The following is a 23,407-nucleotide window of genomic DNA, read 5'->3' as shown; positions in this document are numbered from 1 at the left end:
CATTTCTCAGGAGCTGCCTACCTTCAGTTTTTGAGACGTAGTCACTCACTTCCCTGGGACCAGTTGAGTATGGTAGGATTGCTGGCCATAGGATCTTCCTGTTTCTGTCTTGCCAGCACAGGGATTGCAAGGCACCCCAGCCCAGAATGCAGCTTCTCTTAGTTGCACAACAAATAAACACCTTGCTGACTGAGATACCTTCCTAGCAACTGCAATGAAAGTTCATTTATTTGCTTTTAATTGTTTGTCTCTCCATGTGTCAGTATGTTCCTAGTGCACATGAGTACAGACATCCCTGAAGGACAGAAGAAAGCGTCAGATTCTCAGGAGCTGGAATTACAGGTGATTGTCAAACACCTGACACGAGTGCCGGGATCTGAATTCTGGTTCTTTCCATCCTTGCCTCTGTCTCTTTCTCTTGGAGGCCTGGAAAATCATGTGACCACAGGGCTGGCTTGGTGCTGCCTAGCTGCAGCATGCAGTTCTGCTTTGCCCTGCTGTATTAGAGCTGGTGCAAAAAACAGCAAGACCTCCTCTCTGCTTCCAGTAGAAAGGCAGGAGAGCCCTTAGGTCAGTGGAGGCACCTTTCGGTGAGATTTAAAATCCTAAAATCCCTCAGTTTGCCCAGGAGGCTTACTCATTTCCATCTTGAAGACACAGAGGGGGTCTTAGACCCAAACACTTCTGTGCTCTGTGTCTTTGTTGCCATCCTCTCCCTCCATCCAGCCTCAGGCTTCCTTGTTTCCAACAAAGCCTTCCTAGTTTCCCCCCATGACTCTTCTACTTGAACTGACTCTTGAAGGCTACAAAAATGACACCCCATGGAGTAAGGCAATTCTGAAAACTATGGCACATATACTATGGACAAAGATTTCCAGTAATTGCTGGAAGAGCACCTCGCTTACCGTATTTTCTTCCTGTTTTATAACCATGCAACTTCTTGAGGGTTTTTACCTTTTTCTTTCTTTCTTTCTTTCTTTCTTTCTTTTTTGGCCAAAGGCCTTCTCAGTTTCAGTTCTTGTCATTGTTTTGTTTTATTTTTGACTTTCCTTATTAAGCCTCCTCCCTCACTCCTCTGCCTCCCAGACTGCCTTTCTTGTCAACTTCCTGTTCTTTGACTCTCTCCCACTGCCTTGTTTCATGCTGCACAAGACAATAACAAACACCACTCTTGGTCTGTCAAGCATCCCTTGCAGTTCCACTGTCCTCCACAATTAGATATTAGAATGTCCGCTTCAAATTCAAATATGGGAATGAATGCAAAAAACAAGGCTTTCCCAGGGGCCTGGAACAGCTACAGCCAAGCTCAGGTGGTGTGGGAAACCTTGTCCTTGAATCTGTGCATGGAGCACTAAGAAGATGCTAAGAAGAGAGCAAGAATGACCACCCCAGGAGGAGACAAGTGCAAAGTCCTAAAACAAGCTCAGTATCACACAAATTAATCTATATATCTCTGTCTCTATCTATCTATCTATCTATATGTATATCTATATCTATCTATATCTATATATCTATATCTATCTATATCTATATAAATATATATACACACACACATACACGCTAAATTGGTATAGTCTCGGTTTATAACCCAAGTAATCCCAACAGATATAATGGACATTGTTTAAAGGTTTTATCTATTTTATGTGAATAGATCTTATATTCCTTGAGATAGATGAAAGAAATACTTTTAAAAATTAAAATGGCATACGTTAAAATTTATTTCTTTAAAAATCATAAAAGGAAAATTTCTTAATCTTTAAAATCAGCTCCTGTTTTTGAAAAAAAAAATATCCAATGAATGATCTGGCCCCGATTTTCATAAGTAGCTCTTACTGGCTTATACTCACAGTTGTTATTAATGTGAACAGCAGCTTCTATACATGAAATGAGCTGCAGTGTGGGGGAAAAGCATCAATTACAGTCTTAATTGAGTCACTGCAGCAGAAAACCAGTTTGTGTTGCACTTTTTAATCTCATCATCATTTGACCCTCATTAGAAACTGGCTCTGCTTTGTCTGCTCACCACTGCTCACCTCGGAAGCACGCATCATTCGCCACCCCCCCCCCCCCCCCCCCCCGCCCGTGGAAAAGGTTTCTGAAAGAAAAAGAATTGCACAGGTGGACTTAAATTTCAGCATACCTGCCTCCACCTAATTGCTTAAGGAATCAAAGAAGCACTTTAGCGTCCGTTTCTCCCATTTTCCACAGCTAGCACCTCAGATGACGGAGCACCTGATCGATTGAAAGTATGTGCACAGGGGAAAAACCCATTCGTGACGCTCAGTGAGGCTCTCATGAACTCTCCAAATGTCTGCACTTGATGGTGGATTATCATACGGAGTTGGAAGACTTGCTTTGAAATTGTGATCCATTCGTTTTTCTCTCAGAACCATGGCAGTATAACATGTGTTGGCCTTACTTTGGTGCGTTGCTGACAGTCAGGGTGTCTGTCTCAGAGTGTGATGGGGGATAATGAAGTCAATGCTTATGGCATTATACAAAACTTCCTGGTCAACATAACTGCACTGCTGATGAACACTGGAGAGCTAGAAAGGGTACCCATAGCACATTGGGACCTGTCTGCGGCCTCTCTTTAATGACTTGAGGCTCTTTAAAGGTGGATCTGCAGAACGTGCTTTTGCATTGTGTGGGCTGGAACTGTTTAGCCCGATTGGTGTGTGAACATCTCCCAATCCCAGATCTGCTGCTTACACTATTCCAGAAGAAAGGATAACCATGAATCCCTCTAAAAAGAGCTCTTCTATCTCGAGACCCTACATATAAGTGTGAGTTGCAGTGACAAGCAGTCTCAGGCCACTGACTTAATGTGAAACATTCAGGGGAGAAATTCTTCTAATATATGAGTCAAGAGACTCCTTCATTCAATAGGACTGAAAGCCAAAAAGAGTTTTAACTTACAAGCAGAAGACAGAGAAGCATCACCCTAGTTCTAACATTAGCATCTTTTACACTATATACTAGTTTTTTTTTAAAAAAAGATAATTTCAAATACCTCATAACAAAACTTAGAAGTAATTGAACTTTCTTCTTTACTTGGGCCTCTCAGAAAATTTAAAGATATGCCATCAACAATTTGTCTTTTCGTTTGTGTGTTTTTCTTAAATTGAACTTGTATCATTGACCAGACATTTACTATTTCAGTATTACAAAGATGAATGAGATAAGGTTTATTTTTTCAATAAGTTCCCATCTAAGGGGAAAATGAAGTTTTCCCACAGTTCATATGTGAATGATTTCATAGCATAAGTTTTAAAGAGCATTGAATGCCCTGAGGCAAAGGTGTCCTCAAAGGTGCTCTGCAAAAGACCGTTGCGCAACTTTTGTCAAACAACGAGTTAGCTCGTGTAGACGGGTTGGTTTTGCCAACAGTGCTCTCTTGGATTCCATGTTTTCACTCCTCTAAAGAAGTCTTCTAATCAAATTCCCTACCTTTAAGGCACCAATACAAACGCCGTCTACAAGAAATCTAAGTTAGAAGTGACCTGTAGATGTTTCTCTTTGCCATTATGTTCCCAAAATACACTAAAACAATGACTCACAGCACTCAAATTGCATTCGGTGTTATCATTAATCGGAAGGTGATGTAACACACGCAGAATAGTGTCCAAGGATATGTACAAAGACAGTGTCATTCTCTTGCCGGCACATGAGAGTCTGTGGGTTTGAGTGTGTTTGTTGAGTACTAGAATCTCTTTTTTTTTTTTTAATTTTTTTTTATTAATTTATTCTTGTTACATCTCAATGGTTATCCCATCCCTTGTATCCTCCCATTCCTCCCCCCCCCCCATTTTCCCATTATTCCCCTCCCCTATGACTGTTCCTGAGGGGGGATTACCTCCCCCTGTATATTCTCATAGGGTATCAAGTCTCTTCTTGGCAACCTGCTGTCCTTCCTCTGAGTGCCACCAGGTCTCCCCCTCCAGGGGACATGGTCAAATGTGAGGCACCAGAGTACGTGAGAAAGTCATATCACACTCTCCACTCAACTGTGGAGAATATTCTGACCATTGGCTAGATCTGGGAAGGGGTTTAAAGTTTACCTCCTTTATTGTCCTTGGCTGGTGCCTTAGTTTGAGCGGGACCCCTGGGCCCAAATCTGCCTATCATATTGTTCTACTTGTAGGTTTCTAGGACCCTCTGTATCCTTTTATTTTGCTATTCTCCCATGCGTCTCTCATTTAGAGTCCCAATAGGATGCCTTCCCCTCTGTCCCAGTTTCCTGGTAAGTGAAGGCTTTCGTGGGACATGCCCCTTGGGCTAGTATGCAGATATAAGTGAGTATATACCATTTGATTCTTTCTGCTTCTGGGTTAACTCACTCATTATGATCATTTCTAGCTCAATCCATTTATCCACAAATTTCGGGAATTCCTTGTTTTTAATAGCTGAGTAGTATTCCATAGTGTATATGTACCACAGTTTCTTTATCCACTCTTCTACTGAGGGACACTTAGGCTGTTTCCATGTTCTCTTAAAGACAACAATGACACTGTGTGTGTGTATGTGTGTGTTTTGCGTGTGTGTGTTTATTGATACATACTCACATACATAGACACACCACATGAGCACAACATGCATGTATGTCTTAGATCTTCTCATGGAACTCTTAAAGTGTGTGTGTGTGTGTGTGTGTGTGTGTGTGTGTGTGTGTGTGTGTGTGTGTGCGTGCGTGTGCATGTGCATGTGTGTGTGTTCCTCCTTTGGTCTTAAACTAAATTGTCCCGAACACTTTTAATATTTGCTAGAATTAGTTTTACAATCTCCTATTCTCTTGCCATTTCTCTTTCCTCTATTAACCAATTTGCCTGGGTTTACCATCGTTTTTCTTACCTAACGGCTGTTGCTAATGTTTCTAAGGCAGATAACCAGCCTTATTTTAAAGAGTGCCATAAGATCTACACACCCCATGATAGAAGGTAGAAGACAGATTTTAACAGGTGTTTTTTGTAGCCAGCTCACTTTAGCATTTAGGAACTAGTTTGTTGTCTTTTCCTTTGTGTTTGATTTTTGCCTTGTGTTGCTCATGTAGTCCACAGAGACATTTGTGGACAAATCATATCCAAACAAACATTAAAGCAGCTAGACACCTTTTCATATTTGTAGGCTCAGTTTAGAGCACCAATTCTACTTTTCACATTATAGTTAAGATTTTTCCCATTATAGAAATTATAGTTTATATCTGAGCATTCAGGAGGTACAGGCAGAAGGCTCTCAAATTGGGCTACATAGCAAGAACCCCCCAAATGAGGAAAACATATAGGAAAAATGAAAGTTTGTGACATACAACAACACAAGTCACATTAAACTTTCATCCTCTTAGCCTTGCTCCATAGTGCCCCTCAATACAGAATTGGCTTCATGGAAAAAGTGCCCCTACTCATTGCTCTGTACTGGCATTCGTCAGTGCCACAGTCCTGGGTGACCCCAGAGGAGGCAGAGGGGCTCTGTGGCTGTCTAATCAACCCAGTTTAAGCCTTTAAGCAGATAATACAGGGGCTTAAGGGCTGATATGAAGCAGGTGAAGCAGTTTATTCTTCATATCTGTACATTGCGTCAGGTGAATCAAGGGCAAACAGCACTGAAGAGTCAGTAGGATATTTTATGTTTCTATGCTTAGATATATTCACTACTGACGTGGAGCACTTGATTCCTGTTACGGCTTTTAGAGTCCTGATAATCTAAATTTCTTTCATTTCTACTTGAACTGAGCACACCAATCAAAGAGAAAGGGATAGGAGAAGAGCAGCAAAATAACCCCAACTCCATGTATCTGTGCACCTGTGGGTCTGGCCTGAAGCCCACTTCTCTGAGCACACGTGATGACCCCCTGAAGCTGCCCCTCCCCTCCCCTGCCCCTGCCGATGCAGAACTGAATATAGACCCGCAGCCGAGAAAGGAAGGATGGTCCACGGGGTCTTGCTTCCCACTCTGTCCTCACAGTTGTCCACCACATTGATGTGTTCATGAGGCTGGCTTCCCTGGAGTTAGTGCTGAACCATGAGTCAGGCAACAGGACACAGCTAATGATGGCCACACATGCTGAGGAACCTGAAGATGGAGAAAAGACTTGGAAGACTCAGGGGTATATAGAACATTTCATGTCCAGTGTGCATCATCCTGTGTTTGCCAGACGTTATGTAGGTGGCATCATTTAACTTTAAACTATTTTATTCCACCCCAGTCCCAACACCAGGTCCCCATGCAACACTGAAAAGGATTAATTCTAAGCATTGTTCTCACTATTTTATGAAAGAGGAGAGTGAATCTTAGTGAAATCATTTAATGTGTTCAAAGTACAGTAAGTATAATAGTTAAGAGTCAAACCCAACTTGTCTTACATGAAAATCCATTCTTCCCACATGGATATTTCACATGTTAAGAAATCTGATGACACACATCCAAGCAAATTAAATTTTTTTCTAGTTGCAAATCACTCTAAAACTATGTGGTGAGAATTAGGTATATAGAATGTGATTTTTTTAAAAAAAGCTTTTTATTTTGAAATAATTTTAGACTCACAGAAAAGATGCAAAAATAACAGATTTCCTGTTGGGCCATTACTTGCCTTCCCTGTGTTAGCATCTTGAATAAACATGACATAATTATCAAAGTAGGACATTGATACTAGTACAGAGCTAATTGAACTGCAAGCCTTACTCAATTCCATCTGCGTGTTCACCACTGGCTCTGGCCTTTCTTCTAAAGGGCAGGAATGCTCTCATATAGATTTTCATATCCCAGCACCTGATGGCGAGTTTGATCTAGAATTGGTGATCACTGACAAACTGCAGAATGGTTAAATGAATGAATGGGTTGTAAGTCCTACATTACACACAGGGATTCTTGTGTGGATTTATGTCACATTGGTGTGAAGCACATGAAGAGAGTCTGAGACCTTGATTTGAATGGCTCCCATAGAGCTAAATTCCTCCTTAGGCTTGGTGATGAAGAGACTTTCAGAATTATGAAAACACTTCAATGCAAAGGAAGGTGTACTAACAAGATGAAAGGAAGATATCACAACACAGAAACAATGGCGGAGGTTCTCTCTCTCTCTCTCTCTCTCTCTCTCTCTCTCTCTCTCTCTCTCTCTCTCTCTCTCTGTCTCTCTCTCTCTCTCTCTCTCTCTCTCTCTCTGTGTGTGTGTGTGTGTGTGTGTGTTTATGAGTGTGTCTGTATCTTCTCACACTAGAAAGTTAAGGAATAAGCAATTTCCAGGCTGTCCCACATTTCCAGCCAGGTTGAATATGAATGTTAACTGAAACTCCTTGCAGATCATTCTAGGTTTCACTTGCTTTTGGACTGAGTTCAGTTGTGATAGTATGAATTTGCCGACAGTGCTTTCTGTGCCAAATATTATTTATTCCAACCTTTTAAGCAGAGGAGTATATAATCTGGTCAAAGATAATATTTGGGGCATAAAATCCTTATCAATAGTTTAATATATCTTTAATGGCCTGTTTCCCCACTTGTTGCTTGTTTCCACCTCTTGTTAACCAAGCCAAAAAAATTAATGTAACAAATTCTAGAAAGCCAATAATATAGAACTGTTCTTCATTAGGCGAAGCTGGTGTTCAAACATTAAGAAAAAACAATTTTCTAAAAAAATTCAACTTTCTAAAAGTCTTCTTTATTTTATCATTTAGATGGAAGATGTCATAGCACGCATGCAAGATGAAAAAAATGGAATTCCTATCCGCACTGTCAAAAGCTTCCTTTCCAAGATACCTAGCGTCTTCTCTGGTAAGTGAGCATCTGGCATAGCTCTGTTTTCTTCAGTGTGTGTCACACAAATGTTTTTAAACCTCTACTGTGTTGTTAAACAGCAACTAATAAGATGCCATGGCAGATTCCTCATGGTGCTAAGACCCTGGAGATGAGTATAAGACATGACATGGGCCAAGAATACTAGGCCAGCATGGAGTCATAGGAAAGACAGAATGAACATACATGAAATAAGGAAATAATAATGGGAAAATAATGTGATGTATGAAACTATGCTGGCAACTAGGTGTGGAAGTTGAGAGAGTGCAAGACAACCAAGAAGTCAGGGAAAGAGTCTTGAAACACAGCACTGTTCCAAAGTGAAAAGGTCCGGAAGGATCATATCACCTGGAGGACATAGGCATATCAGCTATGCCTGAGAACTGGGAACAGAGAGTAGGCAGGGAACCACACATGAATGGTTGCAGTTATAATTTGAGTCTCTAAAAGCCAAACACAGGATTGGAATTCTGACAAATAGATGTGATAGAGAACTTTTAAATATTTGCATAGAATGTTTGATGAGAAGATGGCTCTGTCTAGAAATGACCTATCCCACAAGCCTCAGGAATCAATTCTGGCTCTGCATTAGCCATGCCAAAAGTTGGACATTATGGGGTATGCCTGGAACACCAGCCTTGGTGAGGAAGGGATGAATCAAAGATGATAAAATTCATTGACCAACCATTCTGGCTTAATGATGGGCTTCAATTTTAGTAATAGACTCTGTTAAAGATGGAGAACAATTGAAGAAAGACACTTGAGGTTAAAATAGGGACTACACAAGTACACCCTTGTGCATCTATATGCACATGCATGCATGCACGAGTACACACACACACACATACACACACACAGTAAAAAAAAAAAAAAAAAAGAAATCAATGCTATGATGCGTGGGCATGGCTCTTGTAGGAATTGTTTGAATACAAACACTATAACACCTAACGGTTGAAAGGCAAGGAAATGCAAGAAAATTTAGTAATGGGGCACACAGCATGAAAGAGGACACAGATCATTTGTTTTCATCTCTGTGACTGAGAAATAGATTCTTATCAGAAATAGGAGACGATGCATATCATTAGAAATGGGGTAAAGCCCAAGAGAAAGAATGGACAACAATAAGCTAAAAGTGTGAGTTCTGACTCCATGAGGCTGTGACAGACCCTGTTGTGGGCCCTGACTCAGCCTCGTTAAAAAAGAATCAGTTGCTGCCAGATCCACCAAAGCCTGAGAGGGCGCCATGATGAACAGAGATGACTTGGGAGACAGTGACTCAGGTACCAGTGGACGTGTGCATGGCATGCTTCTTCCTGAATCAGGGTCAAGGGAAGGCTGTAATCAGGAAGTTTCAACCCTGGACAAGAGTATGACTGACCACTGGATGGGGCACACAAGCAGACCCTGGTATTGGAGTGTGATGATAGCTCTGTTAATCTCAGAGAGAAAAGATGGGCCTCAATCTTGTGAGAGCTCCCATAGAGTGACATGTCTCTAGTAACATATGGTGTCCCCTTCTTTCTTTTCATGTCTGCTTCAGTTTCTTCTTCTTCTTACACCTGGAACTAGATGTCATCACCACTATCCCCATCAATCTACTTCAGAGCATTTTATTGTTTGAAAACCATCTTTTTCAATAGTAAGTTAAGATAACTCTTCATGAAAACCATCCTAAGTTGGTCCCTATCCCTTATTCTCTTTGACGTTTCTATTCTTTACTCCTTTCTCTTTCTCCCTTTCTCCCCCAATCCCTAATTAAAAAAAAAAAACAAAAACAAAAACAAAAAACCTCTAATGAATTCCTTTAGAAAGTTGAACTTTTCTAGGAAATTCTGTTATTATAATTTTAAAAATAATTTTTCTTGACTAATAGTAGTCCTCTATCCTTGCCCTTCTAACTTTGTTATAATAATATTTTTAAATTTTAATAATAGAATGGACAAAATAACAAGAAGACAATGTCCCTTTGGAACATAGAAAGTCCCCAGTAGGAATTTTGTGTTGGAATATTGCCTGTATTTTGGCCTCACATTCTTTGGTTGTAAAATTTATCTATTTTAACAGGGTCTGAAATTACCCAACAATGAAATGGAAGACATTTTCACTGACAGCATTGCTGTGTTAATGGAACTTGGGAAGAAACCCTGTTTTAGTATTTGCCAATATAAAACAATAGCAATGGCAGTTAAACAAGGAAGATATACACTATGATGCTGAGATCTTTGTGTTCAAAATGAGACTGTGATTCTTAGAAATTTTAAGGAGTTTCTGTCTCAGAGTTAGTTACTTTGCAATAGACTTGAGGTGACTAAAATTTGTTGGCCTCTTTCTAAGAACAATTTCAATTTATAGTGGCCTCAACCTCTACCTAATTTATTACCTTTTCAGTGATTTTTGATAATTTATCTCCTCAGATCTTTATCATGGTCTTCTCCATTGTTCATTATTTGTCATGTTCCTGCCCTCCTCTGCAGATCAATGCCATGCCCTCTGGGCTTCCCTTTCTCTCCCTGGGCCTTTCTTATATTCTTCTCACCAATGAAACAAGGCATGTGATGACTTCCCTATCTTCAGTATACTGGAAACCACTCTGGTGAAGGCCTGTGTTGTTCTGAAAGGCTAGCACTTAAGATCACTGGGGACAGGACACTGTGCACGCCCTGTGTTATTCTGTAAACTAGAAAGAGTCTCAATACCATTCATCCAACTCTTCCAGGTTATCTATTCATCTTCTTAATGGCCACAGACATCAAAAAGACCTTTACCCAGAAGTGGGGAGCCACACCACATGGAAAGTTATTAAAAATATAATATAATGTATAGTAATATAATATCCAGGGCTATCTGGGATCCAGTAAATCAGAACCTCAATTTCAACAGTGTGGTTTAAGAAGTATTTCTAATGTGTCTCTTCAGAAGCTTGTTTGCAAATGTGGCCAGGGCTTAAGTACCACACACTTTACCCAGAGCTTCACCACTATCCATTTTGCTTATACAAGTCTTCTGATTATTTTTCAGGAGCTCTGATAATCTTTTTTTAAAGAACCTAGCCTTAAGTCAGGCAGTGCAGGCCATCCAATGGCTTTTTGTCTGTTAGTTTCGCTTGGGAGGAAAGCTGAGGGATAGGGAAAATAATGCAGCTCATTGTGCTCACTTGACCCGTAAGCCAAGAGTCTCACCAAGTCATAGGATCAAGAATGTCAGCAGCTATGTGTGGAGATGGGTACTGACTAGCTTTGTAAAGCAGAACCCATGCTTCGGGAGAGAGTGCTGAAGATGCGGCTTAGTAGTAGGTCATCTGCCTGAAATATATGAAACCCTGTGTTTAAGCCTCAGCATTGTAAAAACAACCACAGGCAAGCATAGAGTAAATACACGTCATGTTACAGCAGACAAATTACGACATCAACCACCTAAAAATGAAAACAGCTAGCCGCAAAGCAGGAGACTTAACACTTCTCTCTGCAGCATCTGGGATCCCTACCCAGAATGAATCCTATTATGGTTCTAAAACATGTCATACAGGTTGGTTTGTGTTTTGCTACCAGTTGTGAACTGCCCCCCTGCCCCCAGATAGACATCTCCTCTGGGGTCTATGAGTTTAAGACAAAAGGGGGAATCTTTGGACAGGTCCTCCATGCTACTCAAGAGAGGAACTGTCCTTGGATAGATTCACTTACAACAGTGTTTTTGTCCCTCACTGATTTTTCAGTTGCAGAAATAGCTCAGGTACCATAATAGGTATGTTAGGCATGGGTACCAACCGGAGCCTGGGTTATCAACTCTCTGGGGTTCTGATGAGCTTCTTAAGATGACAATGTCAAAGTAATGGCAAGGGGTGAAGTAGGGGTAGAGGAGAGGTTAGCCTGAAGGAAGACCTATGGTCCTGTGTAGAGAGCATGGCCATCTGCACATTGAGAACAATAAAACATAAATGGAAGTAGAAATAGGGAAGGTGAGGAAGGACATCCCTGGTTCCTAGCACCTCTTGTCCTAATCTTTTTTTTTAATTTTTTTTATTAATTCATTCATATTACATCTCAATTATTATCTCATCCCTTGTATCCTCCCATTCCTCCCTCCCTCCTGCTTTCCTCCTACTCCCCTCCCCTATGACTGTGACTGAGGGGGACCTTTTCCCCCTGCATATGCTCATAGAGTATCAAGTCTCTTCTTGCAAGCCAGCTGTCCTTCCTCTGAGTGTCACCAGGCCTCCCCATCAAGAGGACGTGGCCAAATATGGGGCACCAGAGTTCGTGTGAAAGTCAGTCCCCACTCTCCACTCAACTGTGGAGAATGTCCTGTCCATTGACTAGATCTGGGTAGGGGTTCGATGTTTACTGCATGCATAGTCCTTGGCTGGTGCCATAGTTTGAGCAGAACCCCTGGTCCCAGATCTGCCTGTCACAATGTTCTTTTTGTAGGTTTCTGGAACTCTAGGTGAGAGAAGTATGGGAGAATGGGAAAACAGAAGGATCCAGAGGGTCTTGTTTTAGTCTTTGGGGACACAGATCTATAGTTTCTCTGAGTGCCTCATCGTCCTCATTTACTGTGTAATAAGCTACTAAGAAAATACTGTCTTGGAATATATAGGTGACTCCCTCCCTGTCTTTTCTTAAACAATGAAACCTATAATTTTATTTTGTACTGGCAGGAAGTTCACTGGTAAATTTAATATTCTATAGATATTTTTCACCGGATTCATCACATATATCTATTACATTTTTATTTACTCATTTATTTTCTTTAATTTATTAAGGAAAGAGTCCCACACTTTGGGCTGAAACTTACAGTGACCCTCCTCCCTCCATATCCTGAATTATAGGCATGAACAACTATAACAGATTGCTAAGGTATATATATATATATATATATATATATATATATATATATATATATATTTATTTATTTATTTATTTTATTTTTTGTAATACTGGCATTTGAAGCCAGAGGTCCAGAGCTCTATTCCCGAGCTTTAGAGCTTTATCCCAACTTCTCTTTTCTTCTATTAGTTATTTTTAATCTCTGGTGTGTGTGTGTGTGTGTGTGTGTGTGTGTGTGTGTGTGTGTGTGTGTGTATGTGTGTACTGGTGCATGTGTCTTCTTCAATTGCTGTCCATGTTATTTCATGGTCTTCCTGAACTTGGATCTCTCCAGCTGCATTGGCTGAGTGGTGAGCACCTAGGAGCTGTTGGTCTCCATCTCTCTGACTTTAGGGTTGGAAGCCTGCCACTGTGCACGGATGCTTTCCTGTCAGACTCGTGCAGCAAGTCTTTTGCCCACTAAGCACCTCCCAGCCAGTCTGTCTTTTATTGTCTTAATTTGGTGGGTGTGAGCATTGGAACGTAAGAATAGTAGATTGTCAAGTTATATTTAAGAGACACCTGAGATGAGAAATTTGAGACAGTATCTGAGAAGTGTCTTCCATGTGTCCAGAAGAGATTTTTGCCTCAAATCCTCCCAGTTCAGGTAGAGTGGTCTATATCTGGACTTTTGACATAAATACTCCATCACAATATGAAATGAAAGGTATTACTAAGGAAGTTTCATTAAAATGTTCACTCAAATTTGCACCATTTTATCTGCAGATTGGAAAAGATAGCTGTAAAGTTAAAGGCACCTCTGTAGCTTTTGATGAACATTTTCTTAAATGAGTTTCATAAGTCACAGTTCGTGTGGAACCAGTTTCCCTAGAATTCTTTTTATTTATTTATTTTTTATTAATTTGTTCATATTACATCTCAATTGTTAGCCCATCCCTTGTATCCTCCCATTCCTCCCTCCCTCCCACTTTCCCCTTACTCCCCTCCCTTATGTCTATGACTGAGAGGGACCTCCTCCCCCTGTATATTTTCATAGGGTATCAAGTCTCTTCTTGGTAACCTGCTATCCTAACTCTGAGTGCCACCAGGCTTCCCCATCAAGGGGACGTGGTCAGAAATGGGACAACAGAGTTTGTGTGAAAGTCAGGCCCCACTCTCCCTGTAACTTATGGTGTTTCTTCATCTCACATCTGAAATCCTGTGAGGCAATCCATGGCCTTGTGGCCAGTTGAAATGCTTTACACTTGAGACTTAACAAAAGCAGAATAGAGCTCTCCAATAGAGAAGAAAGGTTTATGAATACTAGAAGAAATAAATGATTTCATATTTTTAAAGTATTTGGGTTTTTTTTTGTAATAGTATTTTATATCCATGCTATTTTATCTTGGCTACATGCTATTTAAAGGACTCAGAACTGACAACGTAGGCACTTTGTTGCTTAACGAGGTGTTGAAATAGTATATTTTTGTGCTTTCTTCTTAGATCATATATTACATTATAAGGAGACTGAATGTTATTTGAATGTAGATTTCTGGTTTACATAGCCACAGATGCTTTGGAGGTTAAGGATATAATAAGCTTACAATACATAATGGTTCCTTAAGTCCTGGTAAGAGGAATATTTGCTGTTTTAGTATTTCAATGTGTCTATAGAATTTGACTAAGCCTCTTAGGTCTGTTCTGCTTTTTTTTTTTTTTTTTTTTTTTTTAACTTGAGACTCAGCGTCACTCACTGAGAGCCCAGGTTGGCGTCATATTCCCTGTCTTCCTCCCTGAGCCTCCTGAGTGCTGGGGTTGCAGGAGTGCCACACCATGCCTGGCTCACATTTTCTTTGTTTTGTTTTCACCGATAGACATCTATCTTTATGTTGACTTTGGGTTTAACATTAATTGGTAATTTAGAAAGCTGCTATATAGTTAGAACTTTAAATTCATGGATTTATTTTTTTCACAACGTTACAAGTAAACATTGTTTGTTTCATAGAGAAGGATTTGGAGGGTGAGTAGGTTCAATCCCTTGGCCTGCTATTTACAGTATGCTAATATTTAATCTGCAGTGGAGCCGTTATTGAACACAATTGCCATCCTGACCTCTGGCTTGAGTTTTTCTCTGTACAAAACACCTACTATTTCTGCATGACAAAGACATAACTATTACTTTAGGTCACTGGGTGCTATAGATGCTTCTACCCACTCTCCAGTCTGCAGGCCCTCCAGAGGGAAATCTTTTGGAGTGCTTATAAAAAAGCCCTGATCTTTGTTTCTTTTGTAGGTGACCATGACCTTGACTAAACCTTTCTAGTTTCTTTAAAGTTTGGCCATTAGACCTACAAATTTCTTAAGGTTCTGTTTCCTTATAAATGTGCAGTCGAGAGAATTGGTGATGAAGAAGGAAAGGTAGGATAGAGCTGGCTAGCCCTGAACCTAGACACCCCAGGCTGACTGTCCTTGTGCAGATTATCACAAAATAAATGAAACTGTTACACAGCGATGGATCCTCAGCCTATTTCTTTTCTCAGTGTCATTCATGTTTATGACTTTAATTATGAATCTCATGCTAACACACTTGTGTAACTCATACGCTTCCCTTTAACCCAGCCTCTAATACAATATTTCAATTTTAGTATCTCAAATTCAACATGTTCAAAATGAGACACATCGTCTTATCCTTAGCCTCTTCTCATTTCCTGTCAGTACAAATATTATTACATAAAAAAGGCTGTCATCACCCTGTCTCTTTCTATCGCCTCCTCTTCTTCAGTCTACTCTGCCATCAGGTATTGTCAATGTCTTGCTCAGAGTCGCCACAAAATACTTTGTCATCTGACCATATGCTCTAGTATGGCTCTAGTCTGAAACAGGTTCTCTCCTCACACTTAGGTTCTGCCCCCCCCCCTTTACATGACATCCTCTCTTTCCTCACAGCAACACTGATATTTTCAAATCTCTCTCTCTCTCTTTTTTTTTTTTTTTTTCATTTTGAGAGCTGGTTTATTGGGGAAATAAGATAAAGACAGATGTATTCATGAACCTCACAATTTAAGAGTTTGGCACTGTTAAATAATATGAGGCACAGCACCAAGAATATTAGATCTACTTCATGAGCAAAACACTCAACAATGCTCACCAATGTTAGTCTTTCCTTTTAGAATAAAGCCAATTCCTTAACAAGATGAAAGTTTTGTGTTCTTTTTCTTGTCTTTGTTGTTCTTGTTCTTCTTGTTCTTGTTCTTCTTCTTCTTCTTCTTGTTCTTCTTCTTGTTCTTGTTCTTCTTCTTCTTCTTCTTGTTCTTCTCCTCCTCCTCCCCCTCCTCCTCCCCCTCCTCCTCCTCCTTCTTCTTCTTCATGAGGCCTACCAATGAAATCAAAGAAAAACAGACAACAGGAGACAGGTACATGAATGTAGTCAGTGCATTTTTATGCAGGATGTTGGGCTTTGTAGAAAAGAAGCGTAAACTCCTAATGAATGGTTAGACTTGGAGCATTTGTAACAAAGGATGATACATTGTGGAGAAGTGGAGAAGGTGAGAATCAAGGAGTTTGAGATTAGAGAAGTAAATTGTAGGAAAAGCAACAGGGACCATATTGTGTGGCAGTGATGAGTGTGTGTGTGTGTGTGTGTGTGTGTGTGTGTGTGTGTGTGTGTGTGAATGGATAGTGAGGTTATTTTCATCAGCTTTGTTTATGCAGGCTCCTTTAATGTCTGTGCTCCATCTTAGCTGAAAGCTGGCCCCAGGAATTGCCTTTCTTAAGGGGTAGATATGCTTTGTGCTAAGTACAAAGGGTGGAAGTAAAAAGTCCTGCCTGAATCTTCTGTTTCTCAGTTGTGTGGAGGTCATAATTGCCAGTGTGCCCAAGTGGTTTGCTTTGGGGTGGAATATTCTGCTTCACTTTATCCTTGCACAACAACATGGTTCTGTCATTACTGAACTCTTGGACCTCCTTTCATAGTGCTGCTTTGCTTCTAGCCACAAAAGTAACTGTCCAGACTTGCCTTCATCTCACTCTATCCTGGCATGGATATCCTGCCACCATGTTTTTGTTTCTTTGTTTGTTTGTTTGTTTGTTTGCCTGACCAGAAACACTTATGGTCCTTCCCCCATTTGCTCTGTTTAGAAACGATCTCTTCAAATCTACACTAGTTTCCTTTCTTGCATTGTCTCCTAACACTAGGCTGTTTTCTTTTAGAGTACTTTATTCCATCTAGAAAGTATAAACTCCTTCACAGTGGCAATGGGTAATGTCTGTCTCCTTGGCAATCCTGTGTACTACAGGAAGACTCCATAATGCTACTCCTGTCATCCCAGCATCAAAGTCAGCATCCAGCATAGGAGGTGTTCATTAGATAGTTGTTAGCTGCGGGAACAATCATTATAATTTTTAGTGGGAATATTTGCTTTTATGTTGATGATTTAGAAAGTGGGTGCACTTTCATGTTTGTCACGTATGCAAATTATTTAGCTTTACAGAAAGAACTTCTTGTGAAAACTAGTCTAATCTCAGTGATATTTGAGTGAAAAAATTCTCTAAAGTCATGTTTTACAGTATGTATCACGTAAGCTGCAACATGAGCACTAACTTCTTGGTTTTATTTGATTGGGTATTTGGGGCTGACCAAGTCTCAGGATTGTAGACTCTTCTCTGGTAATTGTAAATTATACATTATACATGACTTGGGTTTTTATGGCATTAGAAGCATTTTTTTTTTCTGGCTTAGAGAAAGAAGATATGTTCTTTGACTATGAGAGGATCATATTCTATTCTAGTGAGACCATGAGAGAGAGAGAGAGAGAGAGGGAGGGAGGGGAGAGGGACAGAGAGAGAGAGAGAAGGGAGGGAAGTGGGAGAGGGAGAGATTCTATAATCCTGATGTCGAAGCTCATAGGGTCCTGCCAGGGATCCTGAGTCAAAAGATTTGATTGGTAAAGGTGACAGCTCAGAGTTTTTATAAAGTATGGATCAGACTCATTTAGGTAAAAAGGAAGTGTCTCTGTCAGGAGAGGTGCTGGAAAGTCTACTCACACCTCTGCAATAACCTTTGTTAGAGGATGCTGTGTTTGGAGCGTGCATGAGTTAAGGGGAGAAGACAGAGGACAAAATTCTATCTTCTTGTTTTGAAGAATAAGAGAAAATTAATGTGTTAGTATGATAGTTTTTGTTTGTATTTATTCCTTGAGAATTTCATACATGTATACAATGTATTTCAATAATTTATTTTCTACGTCCTTGCTCCATTACCTCCTGGTTCTCTCCACTCCCCTCCCAGAACATCTCCTGACTTCATTACTTTTAATTTTTTGTATAACCCGTTGAGTCCAATTAGTGCTATCTATACACTCATTGTCTGAGCCACACATTGGTCAATCTAACAGGGGCCAGACCCCTTTCACCATGGTGCTATGACTTAAGGACAACATTTTGAGCATTCTAGGAAATTGCCCCACTGCTGATATATATACCCTCAGCTTTGTTCAATTCAGGGAAATGGCATTAATGATGTTTGAAAGCAGTTTCCCTTGAAAAGAGGGACAGAGAATATCAATTTGTGGCTTATAATTAGAGCAGAGATTATGAAGGCTGGATCCAATTCAAGGAAGTAAAGTAAAAGAAATGTATAAAAAGACTTCAGGAATTTATATAGGGCTTCATAATAGCTCAACCGCAGGAATGAGTTGGGAGATAAGTTAGGTGATTTATGAGAAAGGACACTATCCACAGTTACACTCATGTATAGACTACTAGAATTAACATATCAGGATGTGAATATACTCAGAGAAATGTTTAGCAAAATATAAGATACATATGAGCAAGCTGCTGGGGTTAATTTAGAAGTATGACCTAATCAATGATTATTATTAGACTGCTTATTATTATGGTGGTATTTTCTAACCTGCTAGCAATCAATGAATACACAGACACCTGACAAAACATCCATAGCCCAAGAAAACAACCAAAAACTTACCTAACCTCCCTTAAAGGAAATGGGGTGTCACTCTCTCTGATTCTTGCTGGTTTTGGGTGAATAATGCTTTTACAGGGGCCCAAATAAAATTGGAAAAAAATGGCTAAGCAAGGTAGTAATAACATTTGTGGTACAATCTCTAAATATTAAGAAATTTTAAGCTTAATAGAAGTCCTGTTTAGAACAGTCTGAAATACTGGACCAAAGCTGTCCTAGGTGCAGGCTCAGAGGAGCAGCGGTGAGGCTGGACCACTTGTGTCAGTGTCTCAGCATGCGCAAGTGTGAGTCATGTCAGATCGGATATAGCATCACCAGTGTCAGGTTCTTTTGTTCTGTAAATATATAATTTCTCACAAGCATTAGACAGTTGTTACATTATAGATGTATAAGATGTGCAGGATGCAGAGATCAATCAAAGATGGTTTTCTGTTCCTTGTGTGAGCAGAAGGAAGAACGTTAGTATACAGGTCTCTTTCAGTTTATCCCTTCTGGAAGAGGATGTGTGATATTACTATTACCAAAGAACAGACAGTCATTATCTAACTGAAATGAAAACAAGATTCTAAGATCTAAATGTCCTTCTCTGGGCCTTATGGTATCTGCCAGTCTCTCTCTCTCAAGAGAATGCCTCCCATTTCTAGAGACAGGTCAGTTGCCCTGAGCAACAAAAAAGACATTGTGTTTTAAATAAACATTATATAAACTCATTTTTGTTGTTGTTGTTTCTCTGTGTAGCCTTGGCTATCCTGGACTCCCTTTGTAAACCAGGCTGGCCTCAAACTCATAGTGATCCGCTTGCCTCTGCCCCCTGAGTGAGTGCTGGGATTAAAGGCAGGCGCCACCACCACAGCATACCCTAGGCATCTTGTACCTGTTTAGAAGTTTGGGCCTCTTTTTCTATATTTGTTATTTTCATTCTGCCCTTTTCCACATGGAATGGGTGGTTATGTCTTTATAGCCAGACTTTATGTAAATTCCTTTATTTTTAAAGTTTAAATATCCACTAGGCATCTTGTACCTGGGTTTTTTTCATTTGCTGTGGCTATCTTTATCTTTGCCCTATCCCTTTTTTAATATGGAATAAGTGGTTATATCTTTTGCCTCTCACCTTAATCAGCATTCAAAAACTTACAACAGTTTTTGGCTGTGGCTTGCACGTTTCTATCACAGCCTAACCATTAGCAGTAACCAAGGAAGAACCACCAGTCCAAAGAAAGCATCAACCAGTCTTGGCAAGAGGAAAATTGAAACTGACCCCCCTCCCATTGGAACCTGAGCTGTAAAAAATCTGCCTTCTTGGCAGGGGGGTCATGCCCTGCCTCCATTGTGTAAGCAGGCTGATCCAGAATTCTAAGATCTGTCTCTCTCTGACACACTTGTGTTGGAACTAAAGGTGTGCTGTAATCACCTTGTTTTTATCTCAAATCCTGTCAAATCTTTAAAAATCTTATGTTTTGGCAATGTCAAACAATAAAATATTTCCACTATAGGGAAAGCCAAAACTTTCAAACAAAGGGACAAGAAAAATTTAAAAATTGGGCCAGTTGTGCCATTTCAGATTGCAGTGCTGGGGTTGTCTATTACTACTTGGGATTTAGTTGTTGAAATGTGTTTGGTGAGCGCTTCCCAGAAATAGCTGACAAGCACTTTGGAGCTAGAGAGCCCTGAATTTCAGCTTTTATTGATCTAGTTTTTATTGTGAAGAGGGCCTTTTCTTTCTCCCTTTGTATCGTTCATAACTTAGCATTGTATTGTTTGGCTTTCCCCCTATTTTCTCCCCGAACTTCCCTAGAGAAGGCATGGGAAATTGTGATCACTATTTTTTAATAGGTTATTAATTTATCCCATCCCTGTATCCTCCCATTCCTCCCTCCCTTCTGCTTTGCCCCTGGTCCCCTCCCCTATGACTGTGACTGAGGGGGACTGCCTCCCCTCTTTATGCTCATAGGGTGTCAAGTCTCTTCTTGGTAGCCTGCTGTCCTTCCTCTGAGTGCCACCAGGCCAGGGGACATGGTCAAATATGGGGCACCAGAGTTCGTGTGAAAGTCAGTCCCCACTCTCCACTGTGGAGAATGTCCTGTCCATTGGCTAGATCTGGGTAGGGGTTTGAAGTTTACTGCATATATTATCCTTGGCTGGTGCCATAGTTTGAGCAGGACCCCTGGGCCCAGATCCACCCATCATAATGTTCTTCTTGTAGGTTTCTAGGACCCTCTGCATCCTTCTATTTCTCCCCATTCTCCCATGCTTCTCTCACCTAAAGTCCCAATAGGATGTCCTCTCCTCTGTCTCACTTTCCTGGTAAGTGAAGACTTTCATGGGACGTGTCGCTTATGTCCCTTTGGCTAGTGTCCAGATATAAGTGAGTATATACCATTTTACTCTTTCTGCTTCTGGGTGAATTCACTCATTATGATCATTTCTAGTTCAATCACTATTAAACACATTGAAACCAGGTCCATAACAGCAGCCAAAACAAAACCAGAAAGGATCCAAGCATCCTCTGCCATGGTGTAAACTAAGATTCAAACCACATGTTTGTTCACCAATATGTTGTGGTTAATTTAAAAGTATGGCCTAATAAAATGATTATTATTAGGCTGATTATTATTACAGTGGTATTTTCTAACCTGCTATTAATCAGTGAAAACACAAATACCAGATGTATTTTATAATAAGCCTTCACCTGGGGCAAGACAGATATTACCTCCTAACAGATATTACCTCCTAAGCCATCCTCCAATAACTCCCAGGCTCCATCCGATTTCATCTGCTTCTAATAATTTCTCTTTGGACTACCTCCTATCCATAATCCCAAAATACTTGCTAACATTCTCCATCTCTTTCCATGAGGAACTTCAGAATTTTTCATCTGGGCCCATGTGGCTCTATTCCTTTCCCATGACACTTCTCTTCCAACCCATCTCTTCTTCTCCTAAAACTCTCTCTGTCTTCAAAATGCATGGAACCTTAGCCACACCTGTCCCATCTGCCTGCCCAAGTGTATTGGCTTTTTAGTGGTCAAATAGGAATAAGCTTTTAGGCAAGGTTACACAGCAATTTGGGGGCTCATTAAAAGACAGCAAGCAGTAATTAACACCAAAATACATTAGACCAACCTCCATCAGCATGCATATTTGTAACCCAGGAGTAGATGAGGATCTGTCTTGGAGCTTGACTTGGTGAGAAAAATCAACAGACAGTAGAACAGTAGAACAGAACACTTGTGGGGAACAAATGTGTTTCCTCTGGGTCTACTCCCTTGTTCTGGTGGATGATCTTGTTCCGCTAAATTCCCTTGGAGAATTAAGAGAAGACAGAAGGATGAAGACTTCTTAATGGCATGGCATGGAATCACATCATGCCTGGCAATACAGTACTGAAGACCGCCAGGACTACAACAATTGAGTTCAAAGGGAATCCACCCTCGCATGAAGGAAAAACTTTACACTTTTTTCAAATTGGGTCAGGATCTGTGCCCTGTCAGAATGTGAAGAGACATTACTGATCTGCTCATGAAATAGATAGAAGCTTAAAGTCAAGGTTTGCTCAAACCTCTGATAATACGTGCAGAACCATCAACCACTGCCATCCCATCCCCTTTAGATGAACCTAGCTTCTGGGCAAACAGGTCTGCTGACCTAGTGTTCTATGAGTGCCCCATACCCTTGACATTGAAAAGTACTGTTACTCCAGAGACCCGGGCAACAGGCTTCCCTTTTGGAAACTTCCACTGCCTTTGGTGGAGTGACTCCAGAAGTTACTCTGTCTCCACTGTGAGCCATGGCAGGAAATAAACCAGAATTCTCAGTTTCCATTAAACTTACATTTGTAACACATTTAAGGAACAGCCCCCTTGAGATCACAAAAGTCTGTCAGACTGCCTGTTGACAGCTACCAAATCAAAGGTCCCTGTTAAGCGCACCACTTAACCGGCTTACAGATTGAAATTATTGAACTAACTAAGGGAAGTCCAAAAGACAGGTGCCTGCTCTACATTAACAAGCATTGTCAAAAGGGAAGGAAATGAGATGGGGTAGGGACCACCAGCTGGCCTTTTCCTCCTTTCATATATTCTATCTTTAATTAGCTTCTGGAGTTTCTCTGTCACAGACCTGGTTAGGGAGTGGCTTTTCTAATCACTTCTCTGTGCCTACTTCCATTCTTTATCTGAAATGTTTGCACTTAATGCGCTGCCTTGCAGATGCCTTGACACCAAGAGGAAAGAGAAGATTATTGGACAATAGTCTCCTCTAATAGTCCTCATGCCCATTTTGTGTAGAGTAAGAAGTACTGGACACTGAAGCTAAGCCTTCATGCTTGCAAGGCAAAGGTTCCACTAATAATCCAGATGTGTTTTGTTTATTTTTCCTTACTTTCTAAGGCTTTCATGCACATCAATGTCATGGAAAGATGAATAATGTAGGTTTAGACTGGTCATGTGGGTGGCTGTGCAGGGTAGTATCAAAAGAAGCAGTATTCAAATGGACTTTGATAGCATGAATTTTATGGAGGATAAAGTTTGTATCACATGATACCATGATTTAACTTGTAGTCAATTGAAAATGAAAGGAAAAGTAGAGCATAGTGGCATACACATGTGATCTCAGTACTTGACTTTAGTTCTTTAGTTAGAGATCAGAGGTTCAAGTCCTGCTTGGGACCTATAGTTGAGTATATTTTGAAAGGGAGTGGGCATGCAAGAATCTCAGTAGGAGGACGTGTTCATAACATGCACAAATGCACAAGGTACCAAGTTAGATTCCTCACATCAAAACATAAGAAAGGGAGAGGAAAAATAACATGTAATTTTCTTTCTGTTGAGCCTGGGATACTA

General features: G+C 40.4%; 1 protein-coding gene across 4 annotated transcripts in view; it reads left to right on the top strand.

Annotated features, from left to right (window-relative positions):
* Positions 1 to 23,407, top strand: part of Rgs7 (regulator of G protein signaling 7) — a 366,490-nt gene that overhangs the window by 187,112 nt on the left and 155,971 nt on the right. For all 4 annotated transcript variants that reach the window (XM_051147937.1, XM_051147939.1, XM_051147940.1 and 1 more), the window contains exon 3: positions 7,668 to 7,764. In XM_051147937.1, the coding sequence (XP_051003894.1) occupies positions 7,668 to 7,764 (97 nt within the window). The remainder of the gene's footprint in view (positions 1 to 7,667; positions 7,765 to 23,407) is intronic.

This window comes from Acomys russatus, chromosome 6, assembly GCF_903995435.1.
Source record: "Acomys russatus chromosome 6, mAcoRus1.1, whole genome shotgun sequence".
In the NCBI taxonomy this organism is placed as follows: domain Eukaryota; kingdom Metazoa; phylum Chordata; class Mammalia; order Rodentia; family Muridae; genus Acomys; species Acomys russatus.
This window is presented reverse-complemented; position numbering and strand designations above follow the sequence as displayed.